The sequence below is a fragment of the Oryctolagus cuniculus genome, chromosome 8 (assembly GCF_964237555.1).
Source record: "Oryctolagus cuniculus chromosome 8, mOryCun1.1, whole genome shotgun sequence".
NCBI classification, from domain to species: Eukaryota; Metazoa; Chordata; class Mammalia; order Lagomorpha; family Leporidae; genus Oryctolagus; species Oryctolagus cuniculus.
The window spans coordinates 123,090,432-123,106,251 of NC_091439.1; the positions used below are offsets into that span (position 1 = coordinate 123,090,432).

Sequence of the window (15,820 nt, forward strand, 5' to 3'; positions counted from 1 at the left end):
GACTCTGACCCCTGTCCTTTCTCCCTGACTCTGTAATAGTTTCTCCCTTTTCCATCCTGGCCAACCTTCATATTGTCTCTGTCACATTTCATGCTGTAAATGGCAAATCTCATTATGTGTTCTTTCTAGATAAATATCCTGGGGAGGAGAGATTCCAACCTTTATTAGTAGAGCATGGATATAAGACATTACATTGTCATTACATTGTCATTCTGTAATCTGGTGATTGTTGAAAAGTTGTAAAAATAAGAGCCCCAGGTGCTTGAAGTACTTTCTGATTTAAATACTCCAGAATACAAGATCAATGGCCATGTACTTCTCGCAGATATACTGCTTGACAAATGGTTCCAACTCTTTCCAGATGAGGGAATGGTGATCTCTAGTGGCCAGCAAGCATAATGCAATTTTTGATAATTGGGATAATAGATCTCACAATTTGAGGTGATTAAAATGAATGATCCAACCAAGTTCCCAAATGTAGATTGTAGGTCATTAACTTAGAGTGCCCTGGGGAGAGCACAGGAAGATGCTTTGGTGTGTGAATGGGGAAATGGCCTTTTTGACAAATATTTGGCATCTGAGGTCCTCATATATCAGACATTTGATTACCTGACTATGCAGCCCTCCCCCTCGCCTCCCAACCACTTGTGAGTGCACACGCCTTCCTGCTCCCATACAACCTATGGACATATGCGATACTTAGACTAAGTAGCTCTGAATTTAGGCATCAGTGGGATCAGGGTAGCTGAGGTGATTTTCCATGGTCATGGACTAGTGAAGCTTTCTCTGTTGCGCAGTGGTTAGCTCTTTGGAGCAAAGACTTGAATCACCCCATAGCTTTGCCCAACACACTGCTCTACTTCAAATACAACTTCAATCAAATCAATCTTTTCTCCTTGGAAGGGTTACTTCCTTTCTATAACTGGAACTTACTTAGGTTCTTGTGCGTAAATAAATACTCAACTCAGAAGAGGCACAATAAAGTACCCTTGACTATAAGTATTTTCTTGGCATGCTGGCTGCATTTAAGAAGTTGGTGTATAAAAATTACTTTGAAGATAAAGCTACTAAAATTACTGTGTCATTAGATTTTTTTAAGTTTTCAAGGTTCTCTCTCTCTACACACACACACACACATGTATATACAATCTTCAAATATATTTCATGCACATTATGGATAAAGTGTACATGAGAGGACTTCAGAAAGTTTGTGGAAAAATAGAATTAAAAAATAAGTATTTTGGTGCAAAAAAGTTTAAAATCTATGTCTAGTTTTGTTTTTATAATATGAATTTTATATTCTTTTTTTTTTTTTTTTGACAGGCAGAGTGGACAGTGAGAGAGAGACAGAGAGGAAGGTCTTCCTTTTGCCATTGGTTCACCCTCCAATGGCCGCTGCGGCCAATGTGCTGCGACCGGCGCACCACGCTGATCCAATGGCAGGAGCCAGGTGCTTCTCCTGGTCTCCCATGGGGTGCAGGGCCCAAGCACTTGGGCCATCCTCCACTGTACTCCCTGGCCACAGCAGAGAGCTGGCCTGGAAGAGGGGCAACCGGGACAGAATCCGGTGCCCCGACCAGGACTAGAACTCTGTGTGCCGGTGCCGCAAGGCAGAGGATTAGCCTAGTGAGCTGCGGCGCCGGGTGAATTTTATTTTCTTAAAGACTGTATAAATGCATGGATTTCAAAATTTGGGCACCAAAACAAATTTATCTTTTAAATCCATTTCCATGAACTTTTTGAAGTCCCCTCATATTATCTGGTGTACCTGTTTGTTTCCCTAAACACAAATGCTCCAAAGAATGTGATTATCATAATAAAATGTGAAAAAAAATGTCAATTATAAAATAGCTTAGAATTTAGCACTGTCTAGCCATTACTTTAAGTATGTTTGGAAAACAACACCTCATGTTTAAAAATAACCATTAGCATTATTTTGTGTTTTTAAACTTTAGGAAAGTAGCAATTCCTTGCCAAGAGTATAATTTTTTGACATGTTCTTCTTGGTGCCACATATTTTGTGTTTGCATAAGATGATGTGTGCTCTTTGGAAATAAAAAGCATTTGAATTTGCCATTTCTGTGGCTGCTGAGACTCCAAAGGACATGGGGGACAGGACCACAAAGAACCACACTTCTTAGGTACCTACATCTGTACAGAGAGCAGAGCACTACTTTTCTTTGATGAGTCTTATTTCCGTTGCATAACATGATTTTTTTCCCCACTTGGACATATATTTTTTGTACCTGTTTACATACATGTTCAAGAATGGAAATCAATATTTAAATAATCGAAATAAAAATAGCTATTGGAGAAAACAGATTCCATTTCTGAAGAAAGTTTGAAAACGTGTGGGTCTTACATGGATGGCACTGTGCAGTCGATAAGCAAAGTAGGCTGGTTTATCTCGAACACAGAGCACTAGGAGAAATCAGAATGAAAAGGAGGAGCGCTGGGTGTGATAATGTTTGAGAAACAACGAGATGCTTTTTTCCTGCTGTTACAATCCTCATGTTGAATGGTGATTTCAACATGTAGAGCAATGATCACACTTGTGACAGTTTATGACACCAAGGTGAGATCATTCCTGTCATCTCTAGACAGAATTCGGGCTGGGGCCGGCGCCGCGGCTCACTAGGCTAATCCTCTGCCTAGCGGCACTGGCACACCGGGTTCTAGTCCCGGTCGGGGCGCCGGATTCTGTCCCGGTTGCCCCTCTTCCAGGCCAGCTCTCTGCTGTGGCCAGGGAGTGCAGTGGAGGATGGCCCAGGTGCTTGGGCCCTGCACCCCATGGGAGACCAGGAAAAGCACCTGGCTCCTGGCTCCTGCCATCGGATCAGCGCGGTGTGCCGGCCGCAGCACGCCGGCCGCGGTGGCCATTGGAGGGTGAACCAACGGCAAAAGGAAGACCTTTCTCTCTGTCTCTCTCTCTCACTGTCCACTCTGCCTGTCAAAAAAATAAAAAAAAAAAAAAGAATTCGGGCTGGGAAGTATTGCAGGAATGGCTCATGTCTGTCTGTCCGGGATAACAACTTTCTTGAGATCCCAAAGCGATTCTTTCTCTTCTACAAGCACTCCATGCTTTGTACTACTCACACCTGCAGGTATCCACAGATTTCGGGAACAAGGTTGATCTTGAACACTGTTTACGATTGCAGCTTATTCAGACAAAACGCTCTAGAGAGAACGCTTGTCCAGCAATGGACCAACACCCATGAACTGATGTCAACTGCTGCCTTGGTTTTCCAAGAACAAAGAACTTCGTATCCAAGTCCTTGCATAAATTTCTTCCCTTTGCCTAAATAAACCTCCTTGAACCCTCCCATAGTTTACTAAAACACTCATATCCCCTTCACAATGCTCTGTCATTGTCAAATCCATGTCTTCATTCTTTAGAGACTCTCTTCTCTGATTGTTATTTAGACTGATACACCACAACTCTTAGAAAACACATGAAGCAGTAGTGTTGTAATGATTCATTCAGAATTTCATTTAATCTCTGTCTTTCTCTTGGAACTCTGTTGGTTCCTGGAAAAGCAAAGTTTGTCATCTTTGAAAAGGAACTAAGTAGGGCTTCCAAAAGGCCCAGTTTATCAGCATTGTTACTGAAGCTTTGCTAATGTGGGATTCACCAAGACATAGCCCCCATGCAGTTCCTTCATCTTCCCAAATGCTACTTTTAGTCCCTTATAAACTTGTGGGTAGATCTGAAGTCACTTAAGCAGAACGTGTAAGGGCCATAACTAGTCTAGGCCAGTTTTAGGAGTCATCCAATCAAAACTGCCATAGCATTAGAACAGCATAGAGCCTTGGTCAACAACTATCCTGGATGGAATTCAGTTGATGACTGTAGCACTCAACAGAGTAAGTGGATGAATGCGTGACTGAGTGATTAATGTGTGAGAGGTTATGACATAGAATAACCGTAGAATAAGTGCATCGCAACAGCATTTTCTCTGTCGTTCAAGTAATTGCTTTAGGTTGTGAGCCCACATCTTCCTCCCTCTCCTGAACAGTGAACTCAGTGATCGCCCTTGAGTCCCTTCTGGGATGTGAGCTCCTTGAAGGAGGAGGACTTTCGCTGTGTCTGTTGATGCTTTCCTCTTCCGTCTGCAGTGCCTACATCAAAGGTCAGTAGCGCTCACTGAGTGAGTTAATGACTCAAGGTAAGATGTTTTATGGTGTTTCTGATACCCACTGTGGCCTGTCTTATGTCCACGCTTTGTGCCAATGATCTACATTGGAAAGAGAGCTGGCAAGGTTCAGATGACATGAGCTCCACTCGTAACTTTGTTGCTCATTAGCTCATAGACTTTGGAAGTCACTTAACCTCCTTTGGCCTTGTTTGTAAATGGCAGGGTTTTGATGTGATGTATGGTTACTAGATTTTGTTGAGAATTTTCTAGAACATATGTACCTTATTGTCAGAAAAATACAAAGATGTAAGCAGTCATATACTCTTTCAGGGTTTTGTAAACTCCACCAGACCATTTTCATAGAAACTGCACCCCATGGGAGACCAGGAGCAGCACCTGGCTCCCGCCTTTGGATCAGCGTGGTGCACCGGTCGCAGCGCGCAGGCCGTGGCAGCCATTGGAGGGTGAACCAACGGCAAAAAGGAAGACCTTTCTCTCTCTCTCTCTCTCTCACTGTCCACTCTGCCTGTCCAAAAAAAAAAAAAAAAAAAAAAAAAAAAACAACAAAAAAAAACAACTCCTTTACTAGATAAACTATGAGAATACTGTTCTCAGCTCCATGTTCATGCAGGTATATGCTATTCTATGCATGGAAAATCAAAATGCTCATTGATTTTGCTCATATCCAAGTAATTCCTGCGTACCTACTATGGGGATATTTCACAATGACCTGTCTTTTATAGTCATTGAACTGTCACAACCCAGGACAAGAAAAGCAAGGGTGACTTATGGTTGATTTTGTAGATAACTATCACTGTTTCTCTGCATGGAAGGTAGTGTTTTTCTACCTAGGAAGCAGGGGGAAGTGTGTGTCTCACAATTGTCTGCAGAAATCACGACTAAATAACAACTCAGTGAATCTCTTTTAGGTAGGATTTACTCTTTTTTTTTTTTTTTTTTTTTTTTTACTCTTAAACTTTTTGGAGAAGGTGACCAACTCTTCTCCACCTCCCTACCAACCCAAACAAAAAACTAAAACCCCTTTTCTTCTTGGAGGAAAAGAAGCCACATGGCTGGCCTTGATCTGCTCTTGAACAGGGGATCAGGAATCAGAAAATGTGACATGGATTTAACAGAGTGAGAACCGTTCCTGAGAGACAGCATCCGAGAATGCTGTTTGTTAGTCAGAAAGTTGACGCAGATGTTAGAAGAGCGCTCAGTTCTTCAGTAAAGTCATCAGCCTGGCCGTATCGTACGTTCTGTCTCCTGATGTCCTTTCTCTATGTAGGGTTTATATCCCCTTTAAATAATTATTCAGTGGAGAACAGCCAGGCCAGCCAAGAGCTCACTCATGCACCTGTAATTCACTAATTCACTCTGGCACACACAGGTCCGCTGAACCTCATATTTATGATCACTCACCAATGGCAACCAGCAGCTGCTGGAAGTATCCGTCGTAACAATCATTGATGGCATCTACTATGTCTTGCCCAGAGATATTTTGAAATTCCTGGAAAACTTCAACAAATTGGTAGAATTCAAAGGAGATTTTTTTGTATCATAACAATTGCTGATTGCCGTACATAATGAAGGTGAACATTTTATGTAAAGCAATGGACAATACTGCTATTGGTTGTGTAAGTGGAGTCAGCATAGATCTTGGACTTCAAGGATCTACTATTCTCTTCTGGGGAATGATCACTACTTCCTGGGGATCACTGCTGATTTAAATTGACAGGAGGCACATGTCTAGCTGTTATTTATGGGCCTTTTGTTTAGGACATACACTCAGCTGTACTTAGATCTATAGCAAACTTCTTCTAGAGCTTAGATATTAGAATAAATAAGTGTTAAAATTCTTTGAGTCAGGGCTGGCGCTGTGGCGCAGTGAATTAAGGCCCTGGCCTGAAGCACCGGCATCCCACAAGGGCACCGGTTCTAGTCCCGGCCGCTCCGCTTCTAATCCAGCTCTCTGCTGTGGCCTGGGAAAGCAGTAGAAGATGGCCCAAGTCCTTGGGCCCCTGCACCCGTGTGGGAGACCTGGAAGAAGCTCCTGGCTCCTGGCTTTGGATAGCTGCAGCTCCAGCCATTGCGGCCAATTGGGGAGTGAACCATCAGATGGAAGACCTCTCTCTCTGCCTCTTCTCTCTCTATGTAACTCTGCCTTTCAAATAAATAAATAAATCTTAAAAAAAATTCTTTTAGTGATGATTAAATTGTGATCATACAATCTAGGAAGAGGTGCAGGTGTTCAGCCTAGCAGTTAAGATGCCATGTTTCATCCCAAATCAGAGTGCCTGGGGTTGATTCACAGCTCTGCTCCCAATACCAGCTTCCTGATAATAAAAACTTTGGGAGGCAGCAGGTGATGGCTCATGTAATTGGGTTGCTGCTACTCAAGTTGGGAGACCTGGATTGAGTTACCGGCTCCCCACTCTGACCTTGGCCTAGTCGTTGAGGATATTTGGGGAGTGAACCAATGGATGGGAGTTCTCTGTCTCTCTCCCTATTAAGTAAAAGGTAATATGTTAAAAAGAAGCTATGGGCCGGCGCCACGGCTCACTAGGCTAATCCTCCACCTGTGGTGCTGGCACCCCGGGTTCTAGTCCCGGTTGGGGTGCCAGTTCTGTCCCGGTTGCTCCTCTTCCAGTCCAGCTCTCTGCTGTGGCCCGGGAGGGCAGTGGAGGATGGTCCAAGTGCTTGGGCCCTGCACCCGCATGGGAGACCAGGAGGAAGCCCCTGGCTCCTGGCTTCAGATTGGCACAGCGCCAGCCATAGCGGCCATTTGGGTGGTGAACCAACGGAAGGAAGACCTTTTTCTCTGTGTCTCTCTCTCACTGTCTAACTCTGCCTTGTCCCAAAGGGACAAATACCATATGTTCTCCCTGATCGGTGACGACTGACTGAACACCAAGAGGGAAACCTGTTGGAGTGAGGTGGACACTATGGGAAATGGTGGCTTGATCAGCATAGCCCTGACTGTTAATGAACAACTAAATACATTATCCCTCTTAGTAGTTTTTTTATCTGTTCTACTTAATATGACTGGTTTAGATCTGAAATTGATGCACAGTTATTCTTAAGTGTTGAAAATTAACTGAAATGTGATCCCTGTTGAACATGGTGGTGGGAATGGGAGAGGGAAGAGATGTATAATTTGGGACATGCTCAGGCTGACTTGCCCCAAGTGGTGGAGTTGGAAGCATACCAGGGGATTCCAATTCAATCCCATCGAGGTGGCATGTACCAATGCCATCTCACTGTTCCAGGTGATCAGTTTCAGTTCACAGTTGGTCATGGTGAAGGGACTGGGAGTCAAAGGGAGCACATAGACAAGTCTAGTACCTGCTAACGCTAACTGATGGAGTAAATAAAGGGGAGAGTGATCCAACATGGGAAGTGAGAATCTCAGCAGACTCATAGAATGGCAGATGTCCTAAATAGCACTCTGGCCTCAGAATCAGCCCTAAAGGCATTCGGAGCTGGCTGAAAAGCTCATGAGAGTATTTCAGGCATGGAAAGCCAAGACACTCTGGCAAAAGATCTCTGCGAGTGAGATCCCAGTGGAAAGAACAGGCCATCAAAGAAGGAGGTACCTTTCTCTGAAGGGAGGAGAGAACCTCCACTTTGACTATGAGCTTGTCTAAACAAGATAAGAATCGGAGAACTCAGAGGGCTTCCATAGCCTTGGAAACTCATGACTGGAGCATAGGGAGATTACTGATGCCATAGACAAGAGTGTCAATTGGTAAAGTCAACAACAGGAGTCACTGTGCACTTACTCCTCATGTAGGATCCCTATCCTTAATGTGCTGTACATTGAGATTTAATGCTATAACGAGTACTCAAACAATATATTTCACTTTGTGTTTCTATGGGGGTGCAAACTGTTGAAATCCTTACTTAATGCATACTAAACTGATCCTCTGTAAAAAAAAAAAAAAAAAAGAAAAAAAAAAAAAGAAATTATCAATTCCCAACTTGACTCTCACTGGGATTAAACATGACAATAGGTCTGCTCTGATTTCATCATCATTTTAAAAAATCATCTATTATTTTTCACTTTATGTTTCTGTGTGGGAGCAAATTGTTGAAATCCATACTTAATGTATACTAAGCTGATCTTCTGTATATTAAGATAATCGAAAATGAATCTTGATGTGAATGGAAGGGGAGAGGGAGTGGGAAAGGGGAGGGTTGTGGGTGGGAGGGACGGTATGGGGGGAAAGCCATTGTAATCCATAAGTCATACTTTGGAAATTTATATGCATTAAATAAAAGTTTAAAAAAAAAAAAAAACACACACACGCAAAAACAAGAAGCAGCAGCAGCAGCAGCAGCAGCTATGGGGGCTGGCATTGTAGTGTAGCAGGTAAAGCTACTGCCTGTGATGCTGGCAGCCCCTGTGGGCATCAGTCTGAGACCTGGCTGCTCCACTTCCACTGTCCCACTGCTAATGCATCTGGGAAAACAGTGAAAGATGGCCCAAGTGTAGGCCATTGCCACCCACTTCAGAGACCTGGAAGAAGCTCCTGGACCCTAGGTTTGGCCTGGTCCTGTCCTGACCATTGTGGCCATTTAAGGAGTGAACCAGTGAACGAAGCTCTCTCTTTTTGTATCTCTACCTCTCTCTCTGTAATTATGCCTTTCAAATAAATAAGTAAATCTTAATCTATGAGGAGTTTTATGAGGACTATGAAATCTCTATTAGGGGCATAGGGTGGCGTTTACTCAGCCAATTTTGCTAAATTAAGCTTCCTATTTCAAGAACTTACTTATCTGGCTTTAACACAGGAAACTAAGTTTTCATTCATTCTTACAGCAAATTGGAAGTGAGGAGGTTCTTTTTACTATGATTTCTAATTAACATATAGAGTAGTGGGGAGTAGGTCTCTCAAAAAATTCTTATCGACTTTGGTGCTTTATATAGAAAAAAACAGTTTTTTTTTTTCAACTTTTAACATTTTAAAAACTAAGTACTGTACAGGATTAAGTGGTACCATGTGGTGGTTCACGGTGTTCAAATCAGGGTAAACATCTCTATCTCCTCAAACACTTATCATGATGAAAACATTCAAAATCCTTTCTTCCAGCTTATTTTGAGAAAAATACAAAGGTCGTTATCTTATCTGTGTTCTCCCTGTTGTGCAGGAGAACTTCAGAGCTGCCTGCTCCTATCCAGTGTAACTTAAGCACCTGTTAGCCAGCCTTTTCCCAGCCTCCCCCCACCCCTTCTCTCCCCAGCCTCTGGATTCGACTCTCAACTTCTATGAGGTCAACTTACAAAGTCGATGCTTTCGTTTCTAAGTAAGGGAACAAGGCACTGACATTTGGGGAAAGTCAGACTAATGTCAGCGTCCTTCTGAGACCACTGAGACACTCCTGCTGTCACACAGATTGTGTCAGGAGCAGTGACCCTGGCTGTTACGGACTCATGGAACCATGCTCCTCAGCCAGTTTTCAAGGAAACATACAGTGTAATTGACAGGAAATAGCTAATTTTTGGAGTAAGTTCTTCATCAAAAAATAGATATCAATTTTAAAAGGTTCAGTATTTGGAAGTTTACGCAATTTAGTAAACGCAAATAATAAAAGTATAGAGAAAACTGTATTCCTTGGTAATGCCCTGAGATGAAGCAAATCCGTACCAACAGGATTCAAAAAGTAGCTTTGAAGTAAATGGACTTTCCTTTGTTGCACCTTTTTTACTACTTAGCTACTTGCTTTTTTTTTTTTTTTTTTTTTTTTTTTTTTTTTTTTTTTGGCAGGCAGAGTGGACAGTGAGAGAGAGAGACAGAGAGAAAGGTCTTCCTTTTGCCGTTGGTTCACCCTCCAATGGCCGCCGCAGCCGGCGCGCTGCGGCCGGCGCACCGCGCTGATCCGGTGGCAGGAGCCAGGAGCCAGGTGCTTTTCCTGGTCTCCCATGGGGTGCAGGGTCCAAGCACCTGGGCCATCCTCCACTGCACTCCCTGGCCACAGCAGGGAGCTGGCCTGGAAGAGGGGCAACCGGGACAGAATCCGGCGCCCCGACCGGGACTAGAACCCGGTGTGCCGGCGCCGCTAGGCGGAGGATTAGCCTAGTGAGCCGCGGTGCCGGCCTAGCTACTTGCTTTTTTAAAAAGTTATATTTGTTTGAAAGGAAGAGTTGTGGTGGTGGGGGGAGTGAGAGAGGGATTGATCTTCAGTTCTCTGGTTACTTCCCAATGGGCCAGCTCGAAGCCAGGAGTCAGGAGCTCCATCAGGGCCTCCCGCATGGGCGGCAGGGACTCAGCTATGGGCCATCACCTGCTCCCCAGGTGCATTAGCAGGGAGCTGGAACACAAGCAGAGGACACGGGACTCCAGCTGGTGCTTGGTATGGCATGTGATATGGGATGTGGGAGTCACAGGTGGTGGCTTAACCCGTGTCCCAGCCCCAGCCCCATGAATGTTCTGTTTTCTGTGTCATAATCAGTGGAGGAGCTGGAAAGAGCCCGCGCTCATCCTCACCCAGCCACAGCTGCTGGTAGCTCTTGTTGCACAGGATCATCTGGAGCATGGTTTTGTGCGCCCCGGTCTTCTGCTGGCAGGCCTCCCACAGCACCTGGAACAGTACACAGCCCACAGGTGCATCAGACCCACCCAGCCGCTCCCACACAGGCTGTACACAGTCAGGGCCAGCGCGGGCTCTAGTTACCATTGCGTCCTGGGTGGCCATGGCGGGGTCCGTGTAGCCCTCCTGTCTGGTTGCCTGTAGAATAAGCACAACTTTTCCTTGTAAGTGACTCAGTAGACGTTGACAAAAATCCTGGAACCATCACATGCTCAGGTCATTCCTGAGCAAATTCTTTTCTTTCTTTTTTTTTTTTTTTTTTTTGACAGGCAGAGTGGACAGTGAGAGAGAGAGACAGAGAGAAAGGTCTTCCTTTGCTGTTGGTTCACCCTCCAATGGCCGCCACAGCTGGCGCGCTGCGGCCAGTGCACCACGCTGATCCGAAGGCAGGAGCCAGGTGCTTCTCCTGGTCTCCCATGGGGTGCAAGCCCAAGGACTTGGGCCATCCTCCACTGTACTCCCTGGCCACAGCAGAGAGCTGGCCTGGAAGAGGGGAAACCGGGAAAGAATCCGGTGCCCTGACCGGGACTAGAACCCGGTGTGCTGGCACTGCTAGGTGGAGGATTAGCCTAGTGAGCCGCTGCACCGGCCCTGAGCAAATTCTATCACTGTTTGGAGTAAGTCTCTATTTCTTGACTACTTCGTCTTCATCCTGTGTGATCCACGGTAGCAGGATCTGGGGCAACCACGCTGTGCTCTGTGCTCTCCTTGCTGCGTGCCCCTTGCTCAGCTCACAGGATTGGGCTCTCTCTCTGTTTTTTCTTCTTTCTCACTGGTTACGCCTCCTCCCCTGAATTGGTTCCTCTTACTTTCCGGTAAGTCCCTGTACTTAGTCACTGACCGTCTTCTCTGTATTTACACTGCTTCTCTTGGTACTCTTATCTATACCTGTGGCTCTGGATCCCATCTGTGTAGTCTCACCCGAATAGTGTGCTGGTACCCAGATTTACATCTGTCATCTGAACCTCTGATGTGTCTATTCCAGTTGCCAACTCAACTTCTCCACTTGATTCTCCTTTATATATACCAAATTCCTTGTTCAAAATCCAACTCTTGGCCTCGCATCACCACAGGCACTCCTTAAACTCCCGTCTTCCACATCTCTGTTGCTTGCCACTCCGCACCCCCTGCTCAGACTGAAAAACTGAGAGTCACATTTGGGTGCTTCTTTCCCTCGTATCCCACGTCCAGTTTCTCAGGAAACACCAACAGACTTTACCTCCACAGTCCATCCAGAATCTGGGCACCTTTCACTCCTGCCGCTGCTCCCATAAGGGGCCGCGTAGATGCTCTGTCATGGCTTTACTAAAGATACAGCCCTCTGCAGGCTGCTGTTTGACTCCTGTCTCCCTCTAGTATTCTCACAAGGCGGCATCTACTGTGAGCATTTGTAAAGCTAAAGATCACATCGTTCCTTTCCTCAAACTCCAGCGTGGAGGGACTTCTCCCCCATTTCACTCAAATAAGAGGTGCGGTCCTTCCAGTGACTGCAGGATCAGGGATCATCTCACCACTTGCAACGTCTCTGACTCCCTCTATTCACCCACCACTCCCATGCATTTCGCTGGCTGTCCTATATGGCACCAACTGGCCTCCTTGCTACACCTCAAACCCATCGACTATTTTCTTAGACGTTTTCTAGAGTTGTACACTTTGCTGCGACAGCCTGCCATGTCTGTTCATTTGTTGACTGACTCTTTCATGCACCTCTTTCCTCACATTTCACCTTCTCAGTGGGACCTACTCTGATCAACCTATATCATATTGCAACCTGCCTACAACACCTGTCTCTCTCACCCTGCTCTGCTGTGTCTTTCGTCAACTTCTAAAATTCTATGTAAGCTGCCTGTTTTGTAGACTTACGTTGAGTTGTGCATTCCCCCTTGCTAGAACGTAAACAACTTAAGGGGCTGGGAACTCTGTTTCTGTTGTTCACTGATAATTCCCCGAGTGTCTCAAATTATGCTCGGCACACACTGCGGGCCTTCCAGAAACTGTCGTTGGAAAGGTCAGAAACTTCAAAGATCGGTTGGTAGACGTGGGGAGATTTTTCTGGATCATTGACATTTCCTTGGTGACCTCCAGTGTCCCTAGACAGCTTAGTACATTCCGACCCTGGCAAAATTGGTGAGAAAAACAAGAATTCCCTGAAGTTCTACATCTCTGACACATCGTTTGCAAAGATGGTATTTTTGGACATTTAACTTGAAATGGTGCCCATCTGCTTACTTTCCTGTGCAGTCAATTGCCAAAGACACTTAGATATGATGGACTGAGAAATGTGAATAACTAAGTTTGTGATTTTACTCTTTCCATAAAGTCAGACAAGGGTGACTTGGTCGTGTAAAGATCCCAAGATAGTCACTTGATATATTTAATAGGTGCCAGAGAAATGGCAAAAAAAGAGTACAGGACTTAAAGAAGGGTCAAGATAAAAATGTGGAGGGGAGAAACTGAGGGGAGTAACATTTGGCTGAGAATATTTGGGGCTAATAATTCATAGATGAAAGCTCCTGGCAATAGCATCTCTGGAGGCCTCACTGCCAAGTTTGAGAGGTGATAACATGCACAGTCCTGGGAGCCAGAGGGGAGTAAGCATGCAACTTGAGAGCTTCCATTACTTTCTCTCCTCATGTTCTTTTCTCAGCATTGGCTTTCCTTTTTATTTTTTATTTCGGTATTCCCAATTCAAAATTAACAGCACACATGTGCACACAGACACACGCACACAGAATAAAGAATTAAATCCATGTGGCTTGGCACTATGACTTCGTATTCTAGTCTGACATGCATATTTATTAATTCTTCAACTGAATCCTATAAACATATGTGAACTGCAATATGAAGTTGTAGCCATGATTAGATACACATTAAAGGAGACCACAGCCTCTGTGTTGGACGTGTTCGTCTGCCCCAAATGAGGAAAATGGAAGGATGATGGAAGAAAAGAAAGTAATATTGAAGAGTAGGTTCCTTGAGATGTCTTAAGGGAAATGATTACCTCCCTCCCTCCTAGCCTCTTTGAAATTTGCTTGTTTTGTTCCTTATTGAAACTCATCAAAATAAACAAAAATAATACAAACACACATGGGACTAAATTGTGTTTGCGCATACTGTATGGCAAAAATAAAATAGAAGGAATAAAAGACTACAAGTTAGCTTCATCTTTGGCTTTTTATTCATCTCAAAGAAACTATTCCTGGTAGGATCAATTACATGGAAAAATATATCTGATATATTCAGATTAAAATGAGATACTTATGCCCTTTATATGATATTTCCTCTTTGATGATATGATAAATATCATTAATCTACATGAAAGATGGAAAGCAGGACCAAGAAACTTATATGCTGGGTCTCCTAAAAGGTAATTTGAAAGCATGTGCAAAAAAACATAAAGCATGGATAAAAATGCAAAGATATTTTCCTTTTAAAAGTACTTTTAGGAGAGAATGCTCAGCATTTTTGTTTGGTTATACACACTACCCTTTTAGAACTTCTTGTGCCTAAGGTAGTCACCTGTATGAGTTTTCTCTGATTGGCATATTCTTCTCCACTTTACCGTCTTCTGGGGCCCGTTTGCCTTTCCTGGTTGTAGAGTTCATTTCTCTTTACAGCTTTCATGCATGCTGGAGGCTGATCGCCAAACGTGTTTCACTTTCCTTCAAGACCAACAGCTGCACTGTGTTTTGCCCCCTTGATAGAACACAGGGCTTACTTGAGGCTTGGCCAGTGAAACTTAGGCAAGACTACATGCATCACAGTGAAGCTCGTAAAAGCTGCCATTGCCTTTCTACTCTGCGTGTTGGCCTTTCTACTCTGCGTGTTGATGACACGCTTGGGACGCTTGCAAAGCAGGTGCTGCAGTGGGTGGAGACTGAGACTGGAGGTTGCTTTGTGGGGGAGAGCTCCTCCATGATCATAGCAACCTGGTCTGGTCCTCATGTGAGCTTTGCAAATGACATTTACTTTATGATTTTAACTGTGTATTGCAAGAAAGAGATGAGCTCATGGAATAAGGGACTGGCTTGCAAGCAGAAATAAAAGTGAAGAGAAAGTTTAGACATTTGGTGCCTCTAAGAGACTATGAAACACTGATTTCAAGCTGTTCCAGCTGAAACTCAAAGAGGCTTTGAAAGGCAAAGTGCCTGTTTAGGCGGCCCCAAAGCAATGCCAGCCAATTTTCCTGTCTGACAGAGCCTTCAAGGAATTGTCTTCAGATTGTGAAAAAATAAAAAAGAGGTGTGGTAGTGGAGTTGCCGGCTGCAAAGATACCAACAAGTAAGCCATATTTGAGAACTAGATCATGGGAAGAGCTTTGGCTAAGTGGTATGCAGAACTCCCTAGAAGCAGGTGGATCACAGCTCAGCCGGGCACTCTGATGTGGGATGTGAACAACCCACGTGGTCCCTCACAAATGCCTGCCCCTGTTCCTCCATGAAAGCAATGGAATCTTTTCTTAATTTCCCATTCTCATGTACAAAAATTCTGTCTCTCTGTGGCTTTTAGTGCAGTTCTTGGCTAACTACTCAGTCATGTTTTTGATATAGAAAGGAAAGGTTTGGATATTTATATACCTTTGTGTCATTTCAAGTATACACATGTGCATACATACACACACCCTTACACACAAAACAAAAAACCTAAATCCTGGCTTGAAAGACATTTTTATTTTTCCCAACTGTGGGCTTCATGTGTTTGCTAAATCAGGCGACAAGCACATTCGAGAAACTACATAAAACAAATGATAATTGTATCTTTAAAATAGTATTCTGACTATAAAGCTAGTAAGATGAACGTCTTAAGAAATATTATATGAGGGCCAGCGCCGCGGCTCACTAGGCTAATCCTCCACCTGCAGTGCCGGCACCCCAGGTTCTAGTCTCGGTTGGGGTGCCAGATTCTGTCCCAGTTGCTCCTCTTCCAGTCCATCTCTCTGCTATGGCCTGGGAGTGCAGTGGAGGATGGCCAAGGTCCTTGGGCCCTGCACCCGCATGGGAGACCAGGAGGAAGCACCTGGCTCCTGGCTTTGGATTGGCACAGTGTGCCAGCCGCAGCATGCCAGCCGTAGTGGCCACTTGTGGGGTGAACCA

General features: G+C 44.5%; 1 protein-coding gene across 1 annotated transcript in view; it reads right to left on the reverse strand.

Moving 5' to 3' along the window:
• LOC103346716 (annexin A10) overlaps positions 1-15,820 on the reverse strand; it is a 52,168-nt gene that overhangs the window by 2,792 nt on the left and 33,556 nt on the right. Inside the window, exons 7-10 of the mRNA XM_070047157.1 lie at positions 10,812-10,865; positions 10,625-10,718; positions 5,559-5,654; positions 2,363-2,421 (exon numbers count right to left, since the gene is read on the reverse strand). Of these exons, the coding sequence (XP_069903258.1) occupies positions 2,363-2,421; positions 5,559-5,654; positions 10,625-10,718; positions 10,812-10,865 (303 nt within the window). The remainder of the gene's footprint in view (positions 1-2,362; positions 2,422-5,558; positions 5,655-10,624; positions 10,719-10,811; positions 10,866-15,820) is intronic.